The sequence below is a fragment of the Primulina eburnea genome, chromosome 2 (genome assembly GCF_022965805.1).
Source record: "Primulina eburnea isolate SZY01 chromosome 2, ASM2296580v1, whole genome shotgun sequence".
Lineage (NCBI taxonomy): Eukaryota > Viridiplantae > Streptophyta > Magnoliopsida > Lamiales > Gesneriaceae > Primulina > Primulina eburnea.
Genome location: NC_133102.1, coordinates 41,614,186 through 41,635,763, shown reverse-complemented (window position 1 = coordinate 41,635,763; position 21,578 = coordinate 41,614,186). Strand labels below are relative to the sequence as shown.

At 34.5% G+C, this 21,578-nt stretch overlaps 4 protein-coding genes and 1 long non-coding RNA gene across 5 annotated transcripts; 2 read left to right on the top strand and 3 right to left on the bottom strand.

Moving 5' to 3' along the window:
- Positions 1-356: 356 nt before the first annotated feature.
- Positions 357-2,845, top strand: LOC140823251 (ETHYLENE INSENSITIVE 3-like 3 protein). Its single transcript, XM_073184499.1, has 2 exons — positions 357-635; positions 1,033-2,845. The coding sequence occupies exons 1-2, from the start codon at positions 601-603 to the stop codon at positions 2,681-2,683; spliced, it is 1,686 nt and encodes a 561-aa protein (XP_073040600.1). The 5' UTR covers positions 357-600; the 3' UTR covers positions 2,684-2,845.
- Positions 2,846-2,890: 45 nt separating this feature from the next.
- LOC140823250 (IRK-interacting protein-like) lies at positions 2,891-5,540 on the bottom strand. Its single transcript, XM_073184498.1, has 2 exons — positions 4,981-5,540; positions 2,891-4,526 (listed from the first exon to the last, which is right to left on the bottom strand). The coding sequence occupies exons 1-2, from the start codon at positions 5,197-5,199 to the stop codon at positions 3,039-3,041; spliced, it is 1,707 nt and encodes a 568-aa protein (XP_073040599.1). The 5' UTR covers positions 5,200-5,540; the 3' UTR covers positions 2,891-3,038.
- Positions 5,541-13,800: 8,260 nt separating this feature from the next.
- LOC140824716 (histone H3.2) lies at positions 13,801-14,487 on the bottom strand. The gene has a single exon (XM_073186262.1). The coding sequence runs from the start codon at positions 14,273-14,275 to the stop codon at positions 13,865-13,867; it is 411 nt and encodes a 136-aa protein (XP_073042363.1). The 5' UTR covers positions 14,276-14,487; the 3' UTR covers positions 13,801-13,864.
- Positions 14,488-15,328: 841 nt separating this feature from the next.
- On the bottom strand, positions 15,329-18,906 carry LOC140824715 (uncharacterized). Its single transcript, XM_073186261.1, has 4 exons — positions 18,311-18,906; positions 16,457-16,740; positions 15,938-16,165; positions 15,329-15,857 (listed from the first exon to the last, which is right to left on the bottom strand). Exons 1-4 carry the CDS (start codon positions 18,738-18,740, stop codon positions 15,348-15,350), a joined length of 1,452 nt encoding a protein of 483 aa, XP_073042362.1. The 5' UTR covers positions 18,741-18,906; the 3' UTR covers positions 15,329-15,347.
- Positions 18,907-19,838: 932 nt separating this feature from the next.
- Positions 19,839-21,222, top strand: LOC140823249 (uncharacterized). Its single transcript, XR_012116168.1, has 3 exons — positions 19,839-19,936; positions 20,087-20,355; positions 20,766-21,222. It is a non-coding gene; the product is annotated as an uncharacterized lncRNA (long non-coding RNA).
- The last annotated feature ends 356 nt before the right edge of the window (positions 21,223-21,578 follow it).

Sequence of the window (21,578 nt, the reverse complement as noted above, 5' to 3'; positions counted from 1 at the left end):
TTTTATTTTAATTAGACCTCAATTAAGCTAATTTTAGGAATGACCAATCTCTTCTTGTTTTTTAATATTATCATTATTATTATAATAAGTGAGAAAGAGTCTAGAAAAACCTTTTTTTTTTTTAAGATCCCAAATATAGATTATTAAAATTAGTTTCAACTCTGAGAAAAAGAGTATAAAATTGGAAATAAAATATACTTACATACTTTATTCTTTATTAAAAAAATATCATTATTCATATTAAATACAAACTTAGTATTATCTAAAATTTAGTATTGAAAAATAATATTGTCCTAGAGATTTTATTTTTAATTAGCAAGAAATATAATATGAAACACGATTTTGTTTTGTGTTTTCCGAAAGGAAAAACGATTTTTTCTTGATGCGTGAGCTAGTAAGAGTAGACACAATTGCTTCCTAATTGGATATGTATCATTAATTTTACGGTCAATTTGAAGCAAAAGTTGGTGATTTCCGCGAGATTGATTGAAGTTTTACTTGCAGACGATACCGACTATACTTCATTTCTGCTTTGTTTGTCTTCTTTTTATACCATTTTTTACGCCAAATTGTACATGGGTTTTTTAGGAGGACATTGAAATGGCTGTGGTGGAAGATTTGGGAATTGATATCAGGTTTGTTTTCTCTTCTTTTTTTTTTTCGTATCGCAGTTCTGCAAAATGCTGAGTCTTTTTAGTTTAGGTTTCTATTGTTTTGTGTTCATGCTTGAATTTATTGTGGAACGTCGAGGTGTTTTAGGGTTTTTGATTCATATGAATATTCCCTGTATCATGCATAAGTAGGGGCAGACGATGAACTTATCAAGGGGCGACTTTGCGTTAAAAAAAAAAAATTTCTTCATTAACGATCTATTGAAGATGGTTAGGTTCATAATTGACTACATTGTGGAAGAGATGATGTTTAGTTCCCATTTTGTCTGTCCTTTCATTTTGTGTTCTGTTTTTATTTGGTAAATTAATTGGACCGAAATGTGATTTATATATATTTGAATGAAATTACATGGAACAACAGCTCGGATATTGAAGTTGATGGTATTAGAGGTGATGATGTTATAGAGGAGGATGTTAGTGACGAGGAGATTGAGGCGGAAGAACTCGAGACACGAATGTGGAAGGATCGTGTGAAACTCAAAAGGATCAGGGAAAGGAAGATACTCACTGCACAGCAAGCTGCAAAGAAGCAGAAGGCGAAGTCGACGATGAATCAAGCCTGTAGAAAGAAGATGGCGCGAGCACAGGATGGGATTTTGAAGTACATGTTGAAGCTTATGGAAGTCTGCAATGCTCGTGGATTTGTGTATGGTATCATCCCCGAGAGTGGTAAACCAGTAAGTGGTGCATCAGATAATATACGAGCTTGGTGGAAAGAAAAGGTTAAGTTCGACAAAAATGGCCCTGCGGCAATTGCTAAGTATGAAATTGAATCCCATCATGTGGCTGATGGAGGTAAAGATGATAAGGGGATCTTGTCAGGTGTTCTTCAAGACTTGCAGGATTCAACATTGGGATCTCTCCTATCTTCCTTGATGCAACATTGTGATCCACCACAGCGGAAGTATCCATTGGAGAAGGGTGTTCCGCCGCCTTGGTGGCCATCAGGGAACGAGGAATGGTGGATGAGATTGGGATTGCCCAAGGGTCAAACTCCTTCGTATAGGAAGCCACATGATCTGAAAAAGATTTGGAAAGTTGGGGTATTGACTGGTGTTATAAAGCACATGTCTCCTGAAATTGGAAAGATCAGGAGGCTGATCAGTCGGTCGAAGTTATTACAGGATAAGATGACTGCAAAAGAGAGCTTGATATGGTTATCTGTTTTGAGCCGAGAGGAAACCTTGCTTAAGTATGAAAATGGTTCTTCTTGTATTAGTGAGGCACCTTCAGAAAGTCTTGGACGTAAGAAGAAACCTTGTATTGAAAGCGATAATGATTATGATGCTGATGACTGTATGGCTTCTGTTTCATCTAAAGTCAATTGGTGGAATAAATCTGCAAATGTACCTAGCGAGACTCCTGTTTATTTGACTTCTCAATATGTCAACAATGAAGAGAAAGTAGAAAAATCCCGTAAAAGAAAATGCCCAAATGTAAGCGCTGCTAGAGCAGTTACGAGTGTGATCCCAGATAATGCTTCTTTGCATTATTCAGAGGCTCAAAGTACGAATGGTTCTCAATCAATTCTTGAGCCTGAAGATTCTTGCAAGAACACACATAGTGCTGTATCGCACCACAAATTTCAAGCCCAGGGACCAGTGAATTCTGTATGCCAGCCAGAACCTCAAGGTTCTATTATACCTCAGGGACCTCAAAATTCTGAACCGCAACATGGAATGCTATCTCTTTCACATGATCCATCAGTTGCTATTGAACTTCAAAATCAGCAGCCTGCGGCAGCTTTTACTGAGATACAATCAAGAACAGAGGATTTAGGATTCCATTTACCAGTGTCACCTAGAAATGGGAATGATATCTCTGGAGGAGAGTTCCCTGATGATGTGAAAGGCAAATTCTTTAATGAATCTGGCCGTCCAGACAGTGAACTGTTTCCATCTTCTCTCACGCTGTCACCCGGAGGATACAATCCATTTGATAGCACAAGTTCATTTGATAACGGTGAATACGATTTAATGTTTGATGATATTCTGAAATACTTTGCTTCATAAGATGGTATTTCTGCTGCTGGGGTGTATTTAATCTTTCTACGGCAACCAGCTATTTTTGGGGCCATTGTGTTCCAACATCAAGTCCGTTAACTTTCTATATTAGTTGCTGTTGTATATATTTGTTTCATGAAAAAGGTAAGAGATTTGGAATGTTTTGGTAAATTATTAGAGGTTGAACCAACACTTGCACTTTTTCCCCAATACTCAGCACCCAAATTCAATTTTAAAATGTACTCACCAAACTTTTGAAGTAATTAAAAAAAGAACCTCTAAACACAGACCACAAATTACCGCTAATTTACCCATAACTTACAGAACTCAAGGGAGCAAAAAAATAAGTGAAGCACCCTGCTAATCAAGCAATGGATTTATATCTGCAAAGAACTTTACACCTGACAACTCTATCATGCACATAAAAACCAGGTGTTACCATGATTTGGACTCGGTTAAGACCCTGAATGTTCTGCCTATCCGCAAAAACATCTTCCTCGTAGCGAGCCTCAAAAGGGCAGTTTTCATCAACTCTCAATATACTCAAAGGCGGATCAAATGAGAAGGCGAGCAAATGAACCAACCATATGCACTTTGCGGCAACAAAAAATGCTTGCAGAAGCTGCTCAGGCCATGGCCTGGTCCAACCTAAACTGGCAACTATGCCACTCATTTTCTGATCACAAAATTTACTGAATTCTTCACTGTAATATTTGGTCCCTTTTCTCAAAACTTCATTCCATCGTAGATTTCTCAGTGCAACAAAGGATTGGAACTTATCTCGCCGGTCTTCTTGGGGATCCAAGAACTTTGGAGTACCATTTCTTTGAAATACACAGTTCTCGAAATCTTGGTAAAGGAATTGGTTTATGACAGCTTCTAAATGGTATAGCACAGCTTTGGAGTGTTTTGAATTTAGAGACAGATTGTAAGGATGAAGAATCGAGTTCAGATTATCCATTAGAGTGTGATCACTATCTTGAATCCGCCCTATCAGAATTTTGCAGAATTGCTTAACAGATAATCTTGCTTCTGATATAATCTGCAAGAATCCTTCCACCATTGCTTCCTCACTCACCGGCATCAAGTTTTCTGCACTCCCATCAAAAGATCCTCGTTTCGAAAGCTTCTTAATGGTTTCATCTGATCGAGAATTATTTACTTCCACAGCTTGTGTTAAGGCCTTTCTAAGTTCCTCACAAAAAGTCTCTAAATACTCTAACTTCTGACTTAGTTCCCCTAATGATGCCCTCATATCAGAAACTTCAACCAATGCGGAGTCTCTACTTTTATTAGCTTCTGCTACCTCTTTCTTCAGCGCCTCGATTGATACCGTCCCCAAGTCACTAAGAACTTGGGAAACTTCAGTGGGTTGTGGCTGAATAGGCGCACTATCATTTCTATTCTTCTTCTTTAGCTTAGGGAACCACCATGAAAACTTCATCCCTTTATTTCCTGGTTGCGAATGAACAGAAGAGCGCAAATCAGGTGACGGAACATTAGTTTTAGACTTCTTATCATTCTTGGATATGCCAACGGGTTCACTACTTATGGATGCAGGCCGGCAATTGTTGCAAGATGTGAGTGATTTTAAGTCCCCTAAGCTGCTTTTCCTAGACTTAGTGTAACCTGCCATGGAATTTTGATCTTCTGAAGGGCATAGGTGTCCCTCCAAATTCATTAATGCGAAAGGCAACCCTTTTATAAAAGATGCATTCATCGTGCGGTAATCTGATGCTTCTGTTTCATCTGCATTTCCACCACTTAAAGCTTGTTCTCCCCAACTCCCTGCGTAATTTCGATTATCCAGCAGAATTTTCTGATACCCTGGTAAAGGTTCATCTTCATAACTCTGTCAATATTTGATATTGTCAATGACTATCAAGAAAAAATTTCTAGTCATTTGAACTTAAACGGTCTATAATGACAAAGCCATGCATGTTTTGAATATCTCTATTTAACATCCAAAAAAAGTGAACGAATATGGGAACCCTTAATGAAAAATTGGAACCACCCCTTTCAAGATAGATCAAACCAAGATTAAAGCTGACATTTTACCTGCACAGTCTTCATTTACAAGCAATGCTTGATCCCCGACTTAGAGTAAAAGCCAAGTTACAAGAATTCTATCATATTTTAATCTAGTAATCAAGCACCCACTTCGAAGCCATAGCTAACGACACTTTAGGGGAAGCTAACTCATAAAACGACAAATCACAGCCAAAAACCAACCCCGAAAATTATCAAACTCAGAGCTCCAATCTCCAAATTACGAAACCTTAAAAAAATTAGAAGACTGAACTTACAGGGGTAAAAACAGGGTAATCTCTCGCAGAGAACTGTGGAGCATGGCGAGAAACAGGGGATGCAGAAAGGAATCTCACGTCTTTAGGACTAGTTCCCTGCATTAAAGCGGAGTGAAGCGCCCTGAGCTCCACAGCTTTAGCAATAGCTGCTTGAATATCTTGCCTGCTGACCTCCTTCCCGTTGCCATTTTCGCTCCGTTCTCGATAACTTGCAGCCATTCACAGGTCAAAAAACAAAGCACACATACATACAAATATAAATATAGTTCAGCCCAGAAAGAACGATTGCAAAGAAAGCGAGCGTAACACTACATTAAAGAGACGACATGTCTGTCTGTATCCAATAATCGATTAACATGGGATAAAACGAAAACAAGAGTAGAGGGGTTTGGGCAGAATCAACGATTGGATTTGGTTCTGTTTCTGAAAAAGTGGAATTCTTGAAGAGGCAGGCTTCTGCTCAATGATGAAGCGAAGTGGAATGAGTGCATGTGAACTAAAGAGAGGGAGACATCGCAAGAAAGTGGCAGGCTCGTGTAGTTCTCACTCTATCACAGTGTCAGGGGGAGAAGTGCTGAATTACCAAAATCACCTAACCTTTAAAATTTTTTATTTTTTAAAAAATAATTTTGATCATTGAATTTGATTTTATTTACTTATATATTTTTTAAATTTTAAAACTTTTTTTGGGAAACATCTTGAAATTTATTTTATGTTAAATTATTTATTATTTATTATTAAATATAATGTGAGGATTTTAAAATTTAAGAGTTTAACATACTATTTACAATTCGATTGTGGATAGGATAAATTAAACATTATCAGAATTTCCGGTTCCGTCAAAAGCACTTACAGTGTGTTTGGCAACCAGGATTTGAGAGGATTTCATGGGATTTGGATTTCAAAATCCTATTTTTACTGTTTGACAAGATGTTAATAAAAAATGATTCGGATTTGCTTAGGATTTCATGGGATTTCAACAAGTATATCCAAATCCCATCAAATTTGATAAGATTTGGTGGGATTTGGATTTTAAAAACATAAAATTACTTTTTTATCCAACACATCATTCTCCACCAAAAATTTCTAAGGGTAATTTAGTAAAATTTTAAAATTCCAAATTCGAATCCTATTTTCTCCAAACAAGAAATGGATTTGTAAATACCATTTTTAAATTTTAAACCAAACACCAAATGGAATTTCAAATACTTGAATTTCCAAATCCAATTCCAAATCCAATTCCAAATCCCACAAAATCCTCTCAAATCCTGATTGCCAAACACACTGTTACAATTACATCCATCCTTCTAATGATCGGAATCAGAATCGGCTTTTTTTTTTTAAGAAATGACATAAATAATATAGGCAAGTTTGCATATTTTTGTTATCAATAAAAAGATTTCTCAAAGAGCCGACTAATACATTGATACTAAGATTCATGCTCTATGATGAGTTCTTAAATTCGAGACTTAACTATGACAAACTTAAATATATATCACTTATTTCTAAGAAATTTATTCCAAACGCAGAAAAAATATCTGAAGAACTAAAAAAAATTGGGATTTTATTTTTCTTATTCATACACTTTGAACATCGATATCAGGAAGTGGGAATTAACCTACTTCCCGCAGTTTGCCCACCATTCCACTTGTGTGACCAAACAATAATGCAACTAATTTTTCTTTGGAAAACAAAATAATAATATAATGCAACTATTTTTGTTCCTTTGTTAAAAAACAAAAAATGAAATAAAATATGGTAGTGAAATAATTTGTAATCACATGACACTTGACGAACATTTTGATAAACAAACAAAAAATATATATATTTATTTTAAAAAGTCCCATAAATTTGTATTTGTATGAAATATAGTTCGACAAGATGAACTCGAGTAGGGATCATTTGATTGTTTCATGTCATAATTATTATTAGTTGCATTCCAAATGCGGATCAGAATTCAAAATTTTTACATGATGAGCGCGAAAATTTGAATAATGACGTAATATATTTTCAATTTTTAATATATTAAAAATAACTAGAACAAAATATAAGTCTTCAATATATCATATAACAAGCCATTTTTATTTTTTAAAAAAATAAAAAATTTACCCTCTAAATAACCAAAAAAAAAATATTTTATTCAATTAATTAGTGCATAAATTGATAAAATGTTGAATGGAATTAAAGCTAGTACTATGGTATTTATGGCCGAAATTAAATATTAATTTATTTAGATCAATAAATTTTTTCTTAAGCAACCACTCTCCAAAAAGCAAGCAAAGAATGTCAACCTCCACATGCCAAAAGTGTAATGCATTTAAATTGAATTTTCTTCTATATTAATTGACAATTGTTTAGGTAATAATGATTCCTTCAAAAAGTACATGTGCATACAGCTACTCACAAATTGGGTATAATTTTTTTTAGTTATTTTATTATTATGATTATTCAATTTGAATCTCACTATTTTTAAAATTATTATTATTCATGTTTTTATGTTAGAACTTTGGAAAAAAACTCACTATAGGGACTTATTTTATACATGATACCTAATGGGTAAATTCCACATTTACATCAACTTTATTGTTTTCAAATTATGTTTTTAGATTGTGATTAAGAAGAATTTTGTAAAATCGTAGGGCTACTCATATTCGATGATCATACTGACTTAATTAATGTAAATAACATGTGATATCGACTCAGATCGAAAAACTACAAGATTGAAAATATGTCCATTTATTGAAAACTACATCCGACGCCATCCATAAAATTAAAATGCGCTAATTCAAAATATCCATTCGCGTTCGTCACGAGAGGTAATCAGCGAAGTTGTCACTTCTTGTTGTTCATGCACTTCACAAATTAAAAACACACATTAATTTGGTATGATCTTCGGACTTCTTATAACTTTACACTGAATGGATGGAAAAGATTACATTATTTATTAAAATTAATTATTTTTATTGACATGAATGCAAATTAATAATAATATGATTGGTGGATTAAAAGATCACAAAAAAAAAAGTAATCAATGTATTGGGTCCATGAGGATGATGTGATTTGAAGGGACGAATGGACTCATCCAAAGCAAAAGTTAGAATCGAAGGCTAAATTGTATTCACTTGGAAATTTGTCCTGTATTCTTTGTTTGGTATAGTAAAAGTAGATTCCACTACTAAGGGCACCCACAATGGGGTGTTAAATGAGTGTTATAACACCCATTTAACACCCCTCTCCAATGTGAGTGGGTGTTATAACGCCCACTCACAGGAGAGAGGGCATGGGGCGTTCATCTGTATGAACGCCGATGAACGCCCCATGTGGCAGTTTATTTTTTTAAAAAAATTCCACGCTTAGCGACGGTTTTATACAATCCGTCGCTGGGAGCGACGGATTTTATAAAACCGTCGCCGATCTACTGACACGCGGGTCCCACGTGTTTTGAATTATCTATGGACGACCAAAAAAATGGACATTTAACGACGGGTTTTTTAAAATCGTCGCTGTTTGCGACGGATTTTAAATAACCGTCGCTAAACGTTGTTACATATATAAAAACAAATTATTATTAATATAAAATAATAATAATTTTAATTTCTTAAAAAATTTGAAATTGAATTTATTTAATGTAAAATAAGAGTGAGATGAATGAGTGGACAGCGGGACCCACAAATAATGAGTGTGAATGTTAAAATGAATGTGAGAGAATAGATGTGTTAATGTAATGTGTATGTGGCATGTGGACCCCACGATTTTTGATGAGGTGGTGGGTGTTATAACACCCACCAATGCGGATGCCCTAATACTTCTTCCTTTTCTCGCACGGTTTCAAATGGAAGCTTTATTTCATCTTACTTATGTGGACATTGCTCTTATTTGTTCATGCATATATATGACTCACTTTTTTTTTTTTGAAATTATATGTGCGACAAGATCTTATCCGTTGAAATGAAGTGAGGGTAGTCGCAAAATTGTATGTGTGACAAGATCTTACCCGTTGAAATTGTATGTGTGGCAAGATTCTAATAGTCAGCTTTTTTACATTTATGAGCTTTTTTATTTATTTATTTTTTTTGAGAATTCATTTATGAGTTTTTAGTTATATTTGTATAATATTATTTCTGTATTTAGCTTTCCGGGAAAAAAATTATGAGACCGTTTCATTGATTAATTTTGTGAGAATGTTCTCGAACTCGATCCGACCATTGACAAATATTATTTTTCATTGTAAATATAGATCGGGTCTATTCGTCTCGCATACATAAATTCGTGAGATCGTGTCATAGAATATTTAGTCTTGCTTATTTACCAATTTATTTCGAATGTTGATTGTCGTACAATAATTATCCTTATTAAAGAACAGTTTTATTAAAACATAATCTCACACGTCAAATTCAAGAATGGATGACATATGTCTTAATATAATATTCAAAATGAAAATAAGATTGCGCCAAAGAGGGTCAGTGACTCATTTTCATAGGATTTTGTTGATTAGTTAGCATAATTAATAATGGTGATTGTTAGTTGATATAATGATCATAGTGATTGATAGATGACTAATAAATATGGTGTTTGTTAGTTGAAAGATGTGGAAGATTTTTGAGCCATGTGTTTTATATCAAATTTTTCAGACTACTTGAAAATTAGACTTCTATGAACACTTTATATTTGGAAAACAATGTCGAGTAAAGTTCAACAAAACATTACATCGTACTAATTTCACAATAGATTACGTCCATTCTGACCTATGGGGTTCTTCTCGAGTTCCTACTCTTGATGGTGACAGATATATGTTAATATTTATTGATGATAACTCAAGGAAGGTTTAGATATATATCCTGAAGCACAGAGATGAAGTTTTTTCCAATTCAAACAATGGAAAGCAATCATCAAAAAGTAGATTGGAAAACAAATCAATTGGAAAACAAATCAAACGTCTAAGAACTGACAAAGGGTTAGAATTATGTGGAATAGAGTTTGATAATTTCTGCAAGGATCACGGGGTCGTGAGACACATAGTATTAGACACACTCCAAAGCAAAAAAAAAGGTCTTGCAGAACGGATGAACAAAACTCTGACAGAAAGAACATGATGCATACTCTCAAATGATGGTTTAACAAAATAGTTCTCGGTTGAAGCTGTTAATATATATTGCGACCTGGTTAATAGATATCCATCTTCAGCAATAAATTTGAAGGCTCCTGAGGATTTGTGGTCGGGTTCTCCTATACAATATGATAAACTGAAGATATTTGGTTGTCCTGTTTATGCTCGCATAAATGAAGACAAGTTGAACAAAGGGCAAAGAAATGCATTTTTTCTTAGATATCTTGAAGGTGTCAAATGGTACAAATTGTGGAATCCTAATACAAGAAAATCCACCATAAGTAGAGACGCGAATTTAAATGAAGCTGAAATTCCTAAATTACCATAGGAGTCGACACCTGAAAAGAAAAATACTTATATCTCAAAAAAAAAAGGAAGTTTGAGGTGAAGTCTACAACATAATTCTCAAAAGATCAAAATGAAAATATGTTACACTCAATTGAGAAATCTGATCCACTGCAGGATTATCAATTAGCTAAAGATAGAGAAATGAGACAAAATGTGAAAGTTCATCAAATATATATTTGTTATGCTGATCTAATATCCTATGCACTAAATGTTACTGAAAGGAATCTGAAAAGTGTCATTCTCAAAGATAAATGTTGTTGAAATGAATCTTAATGAACCACCGACTTATCAAGATGCAATTGCTAGCAAGGAATCTGATACATGTCGTTCTTCCATGTCTTTATTGTGTCATTTTGAGTCACATTCATGCATGTTTTATGAGATTTCATTGTTTTTCTTATTTGTTATCATAATAATTGTTTTGCATATGTGCAGATTTAATTGTAAGGTATGCGAGGAAAAAAAGAGGGAAGATGCGCTAGGGCGGGAGAAAAAGTCCGCCCCAGTGTGCACATGAAGGAAAATGCATCAGAAAGCGAAGACAGTGGTGCGGGGGTGGAAGATTTTGCCAGCCCTAGAGCGCCCGGGTGGAAAAATTTGTGGCCCATATGAGCTAGGGCAGAAGATTTTGCCTACCCTAGCACTCCCAGGTGAAACGTTTTGCGATAGACTCGCATTGGGGCGGAAAATTTCCTCCGTCCCAGTGCGATTAAGAAGGAAAAAAATTCCTTCGATTTCCTTCCATGTATTCTGGATGTTGTCTAGATAGAAACCTTAGCACCCATATTTTTATGTTTTTTATCAGTTTTAGACAGGAGGAGAATCATTGCATGCAAGGAGAAAAACCCGGAGTCGAGGAAACTTGAAAACTCGAGATTTTCGAGCAGCATATCGATCGTTCTTCATCTACGCTAGTATTTTTAGTTTATGAACATTTATTTAATTGTGTGTTGCATTTTTTATCATTAATTCTAATAGCTAAACTTTGTTTTTAGAATTCGCGAAGATCCGACCCCGACCAGTTGTTTGAACTAATTTAATATTTGATTGTGTTTGGTTTTTGATTATATTATCGTTTTTACTTGAATTATTAATGTCTAGCTAATTTTGATAATATTTTATATTGAAAGTGAGTTCGAGATAATAATTTGTAACATGAACTAATAATATAATATGTTGATTTTAAATTTGTATAGATATATAAAATTGAATACACGTTGATAGTCATAGTCCGACATGTGGAAAGCTATGAGATTCCATAGATCGTGCATACAATTCAATGTTGATAAATAATTAAAGACATGTAATTGTTCCATCATGCATAATTAATTTAACATGGCTTGAGAAAGTGTGTTAATTATTTGGTGAGTATTGTCAAAGGAAACAAGAAATAATCGAGATTAATTATTGAAAATAACGAGAGATTGGTGAATCGAGATTCCAAACAACTTAACTTCCTACATGATTTTTAATATTCATTCGGCATCGTTTATTTATATTTGAACATTTAGTTATTTCAATTCTAGTATTTTATAAATCCATTCAAAATATTGTTTGTTAAAAAATATATAACTGGAAATAATATTCATCTAATAAACGATATTTGTATTTTATACACTATACTGTAACTTATTATATCGTACACTTGCGATCATTCTGAGCTCAAACATTTCAACAATTTTAATTGGGAATTTATAGTAGAAGAAAAACTCGATCAAAATCTCGTGATTGATTAAGGCAATGACCAAATAGATCGAATCACTTGACAAGAATTATACTTGGGAGATTATTGAATGATCTAATAATCAAAAGATTGTTAGAAGTGAATAGATTTTTAATATAAAGGAATGAATTATTGGTGTAGAAGATTTAAGATTTAAAGCAAGACTTGTGGCGAGAGATTTTGCACAAAGAGAAATGATTAACTACAATGAAGTATTTTCTTTGTTGGTGAAACACAGTTCAATTTGTACATGTTTTGCGATTGTTGCTCATTGACTTAAAACTTAAGAAACTAGCGGTCAAAATCCAACAGTGTAGGAAGCATTGTTGGATTTTTCAATTCAGCTTTTATTGGAGATCTTGATAGAAGAAGATCTAACAAAGTATGTTTTCATACTCTGCGGGGATGTATTATCAGTTGGAAAGAAACCTTGAAGATTAGTGTTGATTTATCAACCACCGATGTTGAGTACATCATAGCAATTGAAGCTGTGAAATAGGCTATTTGGCTTAAAGGACTAGTAAGAGGCCTTGGTATACCAATAGTTAAAACAATAATCTACTGTGATAGATATAGTGCAATCCATTTTACGAAAAAATAACGTGTACCATGAAATGGCGAAAATAAAGATATCAAGATGCACTTCATAAATTTATATATAGTTGATATTAATGTTTTAGATAATGAAATTAAGATAAATGGTCTTTAATTTTTGTTATTTTTTCTATAATATTTAATTTCTTAATTTTTATATTAATCTCAACGATTTAATATATATACATAGTCTATTCGAATTAATTCAAATTTGATAAAATACATTTATAAGGGTAATAATATTTGGATAACATATATGACAATGAAAATGTAATTGAATATGATAAAGATTGGAAACTTTCTCCATCACTAGTATACTATGCGCGTGTGTACAATTTTTTTTATCATTATCGATTGACTAAGTATAATTTAACAATTTATGGAGGAATTAAATTGATATTTTAATTGTTGAAATAAAAAAATAAAAATAAAAGTGTGTAGAAATGTTAAAAAAAAAAAAGCAAAAAACAAAAATGTAATATTAGTATTATATAAGAGTAAAACTGGAAGAAAAACTTGGTGTCCTCCTAGGTAGTTACTATCATGTGCTCAATCTTAATATAATAGAATAGATATAAATAATATTGCTCATTTTCTCGTGAAAATAAACAATTTAATGAACCACCTAATGTATTGTATGTCATTTGTTATTATTTGCACAAGATTAAATTCATCAGAAAACAAATCAAAAAATTTGTTTCCATTTCAAACATGAAATATCATTGTTTAAAAAGGCAAAAACTTGTATGAGACGGTCTCACGGGTCATATTTGTGAGACGGATCTTTTATTTGGGTCACCCATGAAAAAGTATTACTTTTTATGCTAAGAGTATTACTTTTTATTGTGAATATGTGTAGGGTTGACCCGTCTCACAGATTATGATCCGTGAGACAGTCTCACATAAAACTCACTCATTTAAAAATCATTATAGTTACTAATAATATTTGAGTTTGTGAATCTTCGTACTGGAAATATATATTACTGTACCCTTCTAGAAGAGGAATATCACCTCATGATTTGGAGAAAAGGGATGGACAAAAGTTGGATGATGCGTAAAAGAAAGACCAAATTGGATATCACAAGAAATCACGTCAAATTACAGTCAAAATCTCAAGCTCTCTCGCCTCTAATTCTCCTAGCCAACTGGATATCTTTGGGCATAATGGTGACCCTTTTGGCGTGAATAGCGCACAGATTGGTGTCCTCAAACAGACCCACGAGGTACGCCTCCGCAGCTTCCTGAAGCGCCGCCACAGCAGAGCTCTGGAAGCGGAGATCCGTCTTGAAATCCTGAGCAATCTCCCGGACCAACCTCTGGAACGGCAGCTTCCTGATCAGCAACTCGGTGCTCTTCTGGTATTTCCGGATCTCCCGAAGAGCCACCGTCCCTGGGCGGAATCGGTGGGGCTTTTTCACTCCTCCGGTGGCGGGGGCGGACTTTCTTGCCGCCTTCGTGGCAAGCTGCTTCCTGGGTGCCTTTCCTCCGGTGGATTTTCTTGCTGTTTGCTTCGTTCGCGCCATTAGATCGTGACTGAAAAATAAAGGAGGGATTCGATGATTTGGTTTGTAGATTTGTGATTAGAAAGTTGGATGGGAGATGGGAAATCTTTGTGGGATTTATATAGGACGAATCTGAGAAATGGGCGTCCTTATCGAGCGGGAAGTTTGGAAATTTTGAAGGATTTGGACGAAGATACGGAAATCCGTGCTGTTGGATTGGATCCTTTATCGACGGTGCACATTGCTTGATTCGAGTGAGGATCCGAGTTTAGTCTGATCAGCCAATAAGAGCGCAGAAGTATTTATCATGTGTTTTATCGAATGGCCCAGATTTGTTCTTGGTATGCTAATAAAAAAAACTCTTATTAAATTATCTTATGCAAAAACTTTGTGAGTAGTATTTTTAATGGACCTGAATAAAAAAAATTATTATTTATTAGATCAAAATATTATTTTTCATTATAAATATAAATTGAATCTATTAATTTTACGAATATAAATTTATCAGATTATCACACAAAGTAACCTATTTTTAAGCTAAATACTTTTACACGTGCTCAAACTTTTCTTTTTTTAGCAAAAACTTGTGTGAGACAGTTCTCACGGAATCGTATATGTGAGACGGATCTCTTATTTGGATCATCTAATGAAAAAGTATTATTTTTTATTGTGAATATAGATAAGATTGACCCGTCTCACATATTAAAATCCGTAAAACGATCTTACATGAGACTCACTCTTCTTCTTTTTATTTCAAATCCCAAACTAGTGATTATTCTCCAACGGTCCGAACACACACACTGCACATGCCTGACCATTCTACATCATTTAAAAGTATTTTAAAAACTGACTTAAATTTACCTATAACTTTGGAATGTAACGTACGTGGACATATATTTGGTCGATTTAGTGAATTCGGGTAAAAAAAAGACTAAAATAAAAATATCAAAATATTTAATGAAAACTAAATATGTGTAAGTTAAATGTGTAAAATCGCAATTTTCCTCGAAAATAATCCTAACTTTGTGAAATATAACATGAGATTTTTAAGACAATCAAATATCTACTTCAAGATAGTAGTTAAAGTTCATTATTATATATCAAATCCAATGACTTTCTCAAATGAAAAATCATTTAAACGAAAGGAAAAGTGGCCATCGCTATTCCTTTCTAGCATAATATCAGATTCATCATCTATGCTAATCTCGCCCGAATCTGCTTCTCGTGCTAGAGGATGAATCCGATTTTCATTTCCTTCTTTCGTCGAATGAACCTCAGGTGTTGTGTTGGGCACGGTCCTAGTTTGCCTGATCATGTTGCCTATGCTCGCGAAATTTGAGGATCTGTCCCATAAGAACACGTGAAGAAGGATCGTGACCTTAGCATGGCGGTGCAACGAAAGCTTATGGCTGAGTGAAACAGTGTCGAAGCAGCGTATTGCGCCAGTTGAAGAAACCATCCATGGGAGTACTTTTTGGTTGGATATCCGTGAAACGACCAAGAGTTGTGATGCTTGGAATGCATGTTTGAAGAGTTTACTAATCCCTGATCGAGCTGAGGGAACATCGTCGTCTTCTACCGCGGATGATATGTATATGAATCCCTGTTTCATTAGACACGCATTCAAATACACGATCCTCCAGAATATAAGACTATTGATTAAAGAGAGTATGACAATAGTACCTCTTCGGTTCTGCTGATTGCAAAACCGAGCTTTGTGTCAGTTTCTTGGACTTTGATCTCGACTGGAATCTCTCCTGCTTGAGGGGAGAACCACAGACGAACCGCCCTGACCATACCAATGTCTACACCATGGTAGTCTTCGAAACCATACAAACTAGCGTTTGCAACCTTGGACATCTCTGAGAGAGATCCTGAATTTACGGTGGGGGAGGCTGTTTCTCCTGATATCTGAACAAGAATGGATTCAGTTCAATAACAATGACATATTCACAATTGCCACAAAACATTCTGAGTAATGCTTTGCCACAAAACATACCGATTCATGTCACACCCACATTTCGATACGGAACAAGGTATTGTGCATGATTTACGACATGCACCAGTTTGATCTTGCTATTGATTGCTCGATCAAATTTCAAACTTGAGTGTTTGAAATTGTGTATAGCAGTTTTGAAGTATTCTCCTTGGCCAGTACTATGATGGGTTTAAATGTCAGCTCATACAAGTGATAGGATTTACCTTGGTTAGTAGGGACTCCGTTTGAATATTTGTGAACAAAACAGGAACCCCGGATGCCTGAGCTGTGATGATCCAAGCATTGGCTCTCGCAAGCGTGTCTTCGAAGTCGTTGTAACGTGAAGCTGATTTCTCCCAGGTTCTTGGTAAGAAGAGGATCGAGTAAAAGCTACTCGAATTCGGAATCAACAGCATCTCTCGCGTTCTCTTTTCCCATGGATATAATACATATCCATCCTCCAGTTTAGTTCTCTCTAGTGCATTCAATAGCATTGATATCCTTGCCGCTGAGAAAAAGTAAACATTTCAGGCCTTGTGTTTTCACTCTCTCAGGATACCAACATATCATGTACAAAAACCATGAAACTTACTTGAATTGGTTGATGAACTTACTTGAATTGGTTGGTGAAAGATAAAATTTAATAAAATGAAACAAAGAAAGAGACAATATCACAGCAAATTGGGTTTGTAAATTAGCATCTATTCAAATCAACCACTTTTCGAATTATAACTTCGGTGTAATTTTTAATAACATTCATCTCTCGTTCTTTCTACAAAAAATGTTACTCAGTTAAAAAAATATTGAACAAACCACGGTTGACACGTTGGTCCGAAAAAGTATTAGTTGGGCATGGTGAACGCTAATTACTTATGTTACTAAATGATTTATTATTTTGTCCACAAAATTACATTGAATAATATATCGGTCAGCAAAATCAATGGTCCCGTCCCATCCCTTGCAACTTATTTTTCCATTTTTAATCACATAAAGATCACTTCTTTTTCAAGAAAAAAGTTGAAAAACATAGAACACTAACATGGTACCTTAAGCCTGTCTTTGCATTCACAGGTTGTCATAACAAAAAAATTTGTCTAAAAAATTAAAAGAAATAATATGGATTCTCATTGTTGTGTCCAAACATTAAAATAACCTCTTCATTTTTAAAAAAATAAACACATATGCATATCGAAATTTAAAAAGTGTTAAGAATGTTCCAATCATACGTATGCATAATCAAATATTTTTAATATTTACATTCCCCATACCAATAAATCAAACAATTATCCTTTTATAATTTATTACACAAATATATCCAAATAAACGAATTATTTATGACAAAAAACTTGTGTGAGACGGTCTCACGGGTCGTATTTGTGAAACGGATCTCTTATTTGGATCACCCATGAAAAAGTATTACTTTTTATTGTGAATATGAGTAGGATTGACCCGTCTCACGGATTATGACCCGTGAGACGGTCTCACATGAAACTCACTCATTATTTATTCCTATATACTAAAGTTAAACTCATGAACTAACTATGACAAAAATTTGTGTGAAAAGGTTTCACGGATCGTATTTTGTGAGACGAATCTCTTATTTGGGTCATCCATGAAAAAATATTATTTTTTATGCTAAGAGTATTATTTTTTATTATGAATATCGGTAGAGTTGACCTGTTTCACATGTAAAGATTTGTGAGATCGTCTCACAAGAGACTTACTCACTGACTATCATGCGTCGGTGAAAAATTTTCGAAATCCAAAAAAATCACTTGATTTCCTTATTCAATATTTCTCTCCAAATTTCAAACATTAAAGAAAATTAACTAAAAAGAAGTAAAAACCTTCATTTTTTTGAATTTGTTATCCCACACATAATTCTTTTTTTTTTTACGTTCCTATGTCAATTTCAATTATTCGTCCATATAAATTTCATTATATTTATTTTTTTATTTTACGCATATTATTCATTATTTTCAACACTAGAGGTAGATTAGAATCAATAAATTTTGTAAAACAAAATTCAATTTTAATCTCTACTAATTCTCCAATAAAACCATTCGCTTAGTACTCACCTTGCGATCTCAAACAGTCGCTCTCCGTCCGATCAACGAACCCGAGTACATGATTCGGATCATCCACGCCCCGCAGAACAAACTGCTTCTTCCACCCGAACCCGTTCCCCGGGACAATACACCCCTGCATCTCCGAGAGGACGTTCGGCCCGCGCCTCACCCGGACGCGAATCCTCGTCTCTTTCCGCCTGAACGAATCGCATAGAATCGTCTGCACGCCGCTTCTCCCCTTCTCGAACTCGGAGATCACGATCATATCGCCGATACGTATCTCCTCCACTATGTCTCCGGTCTGCGGCTTGTCTCCGGCCATCCACCCACCGCTTTTTATGCACTCAACTGAGAGAAAAGTCGACGAAGATTTTGCGGCCGGCGATGGAGTTGAAACGGAAACCTGGGAACGGGAGCTGAATGGTGAATCCATGAGCATTTTTTTTTTTTGGAAGAAATGAGTTTGATCGGTGTGGAAGGAGGAACTGAAGGTTGAAATTTTTAGTAGCAGAGTAATTTGATGCTGACGTTTGGGTCGGATGGGGGGATGACTTTTAAACAAGTCAGCAACTTTTGGTAGAAATGTATCATTTCAATAGGAACAAAAAAGAATATTTTGGTTGATGATTTTTGTATGGAAAAAATTGTCCATTTCTAACCAATTGGGAAGTTTTTTTCCAACGCTCGTTCAGGTTGTTCAAGATTTTATAATAGACAATAATCGTCACAAGGCAACCATGCAATGGAAATATTTTCAACTGGACAAAAATTTATGTGAGACGGTTTCATGTGTTGTATTTTGTGAGACATATCTCTTATTTCGGTCATCTATGAAAAAGTATTACTTTTTATGTTAAAAATATTATTTTTATTGTGAATATCGGTACGATTGACCCATCTCACAGATAAAAATTCGTGACTCGTTTTTTTATGTTTCTTTTTTATAACTATGGATCCACAATTTAATGAGTTGATATTTTTGACGTTCTATTGTGTATATATTCACATATAGAATCTCTGCTATTTTATTAAAGGTGAGATGCACATACAAACTGCCCCTGAGGACACCAATTTTTTATTTACCACTTTACCCTTTTGCTTCACATAAAAAATATCTCCCCCAAAATCACTCCACATCTCCAACAAACCGTTCCCCACAACCACGCACCACGATTCTCTCACAGCGACGAACCCAACACCACATCCATTGCACTTGATCTCCAGCCTACTGTCTGCCGGATCAAATTCAATTCTCCGGCCAAGAAATCATAAGGGTCCTTCCGTGATTTATGAAAGATTACTATGTTGTTTTTAGCTCTTCGATCCTCAAGTTTTCAAAGTGTTCGGGGTAACAAGACACTACAGATTCTTTAACCTGTTTGCTTTGGATTTTGACTCGCATGATGAGCTAACTCCAGAATAGCCAAAGATGCAAGTTTTGAAAATTTTCTGGTCCTTTTGCAGAAGATCCGAGTTACTTTACCAAGGAAGGTGCCGATAGAACACAGGCTTGATTGAGGTAATGTATTTTTTGCAATTTCCGGAGACTGTCTCGATCCATCAATTAAGGCCGTAATCGTTTGCGTCAATCTAATTTATTTGTAGGGTCTGGAATTGCGATTCATATGGCTCACTGTACATTCTCAGTTCTCACATGTATTAAAATATTGCAGTTGCGTGTAATTAAATTGGACATTAACAAGATAAAACAAATCAAAACACAATGGGCAAGTGACTACATATGACTTAACTATTCGGGTTTAAACCATCTATACGAATTGCTAGAATTTGGAGCAAGCGAAGGCAGACAACGGTTCCTACTTTGAGGAGGGAAAAACAAATGAAGTTGATGGAGGAGAAACAATGGTGGGTTATTGTCCTTATTGTGCCTAATGACTGATCACAATATAGAACAGGCCTTTTGAGCCTTACTCTTCTTTTTCTTTTGCTTGGGTGGCTGGAGCACGACTTTGATAGCAGCATCGAAGACTGCTTTGAAATTCTGTTGGGAAGACATAATGGGGTAAATGAGTGCAGCATGTTGAAAAGTGAAGGTACGAATAAAAGAAACCTTCTCATTAATATATTATTCAAATGTGGCCTTCTCATTAATAAATTATTCAAAATGTGTTTTTATGTATATTGGACAACTAAAGGTGGTCTCTTGATGATTTGTGTACATTTTGTTTTATATGAGGATGGTGATGAATTTTGTTGAAATTTTAACAAACTCAGGCATAAATGATTACAACAATTAATATTTTTTTTTAAAAAAAAAGGTTTAAAAACAAAAGTTTATGTACATTTTGTTTACTGAGGATGGTGATGAATTTTGTTGAATATTTGAGATCTACTCAGCAGAGTAGTCATTGGAACATCAAGTCCAAATTATGGTCTTTCAACATGTGTTTATCCATTTGTGCCACTTAATGAATCTTTTCTTTCTGATTGATCGGAATAACAGGGATGGCAGGATTAAAGTGATAGGTGGTGACAACATTGAAGGCCTTCTCATATCTCCAAAAGTCTTGCCCATTAAAAACTTAGAGGTTGGTTGATGTCATATTGTTTTGGTCTATCTGTCTGTATGGACTGGTGTTGCATATCTGATGATTGCAAGGATTGCATTTTTTGATCTCATCTATTCACCACAGGAGTCAAACAAAGTTCTTAACCTTTTTTTAGATGCTCATTTTGTACAGATGCTATCAAATATAATAAACAGTTTATTTAGATTTGTGAAGATATTCTGAAAAAGTCGTATGCTTGAATATTTGCACATATTTCCAATTTAATCGATCACCTTTCTTCATCCACGACTTTTTTATCAGATGGTGAAGGACCTTATTTACTTATATTTGAGTTCTGAAAAAAACAGAGGAGGATGGTCGAATATTAACCTCTTAGTTGTCTCATGAAGATTAAAAAGGGAAGCCAAAAACCATCTTTCAGCGTTAGTGAACTATTGATCACCTACTTTTCCAACTCAAACACTCACTAGATACATTGTTTTATTCATAATTTTATCGTTATTACACCTCAACATTTTAGATATGATACTCAATTATTATAGTGTTTGTTATAATAATAAGTAACATATGTGATACTAATATATATAACACGATATAATCTTTACTTCTTATGTTTTGTGATATAATGATATAACTGAGATATATATTTAGCTAATCATTGCTAATGGTTGTATTGTATGTAAGGCGCACATTTTTTCAAACCGATCCTTCTTACAAAGAGGTATTGTATCATTATGTTTTTCTTT

What these genes read in the sequence shown, in the direction of transcription:
- LOC140823251 (XM_073184499.1), top strand. Translation starts at nt 601, where the DNA reads ATGGCTGTGGTGGAAGATTTGGGAATTGATATCAG. An exon ending in GATTTGGGAATTGATATCAG is followed by an intron (nt 636 to 1,032) that starts GTTTGTTTTCTC and finishes ATGGAACAACAG; the next exon opens with CTCGGATATTGAAGTTGATG.
- LOC140823250 (XM_073184498.1), bottom strand. Translation starts at nt 5,199, where the DNA reads ATGGCTGCAAGTTATCGAGAACGGAGCGAAAATGGCAACGGGAAGGAG. An exon ending in ATTACCCTGTTTTTACCCCT is followed by an intron (nt 4,527 to 4,980) that starts GTAAGTTCAGTC and finishes AAATATTGACAG; the next exon opens with AGTTATGAAGATGAACCTTT.
- LOC140824716 (XM_073186262.1), bottom strand. Translation starts at nt 14,275, where the DNA reads ATGGCGCGAACGAAGCAAACAGCAAGAAAATCCACCGGAGGAAAGGCA.
- LOC140824715 (XM_073186261.1), bottom strand. Translation starts at nt 18,740, where the DNA reads ATGCTCATGGATTCACCATTCAGCTCCCGTTCCCAGGTTTCCGTTTCA. An exon ending in CGGAGTCCCTACTAACCAAG is followed by an intron (nt 16,166 to 16,456) that starts GTAAATCCTATC and finishes ATTCTTGTTCAG; the next exon opens with ATATCAGGAGAAACAGCCTC. An exon ending in CAATCAGCAGAACCGAAGAG is followed by an intron (nt 15,858 to 15,937) that starts GTACTATTGTCA and finishes CTAATGAAACAG; the next exon opens with GGATTCATATACATATCATC.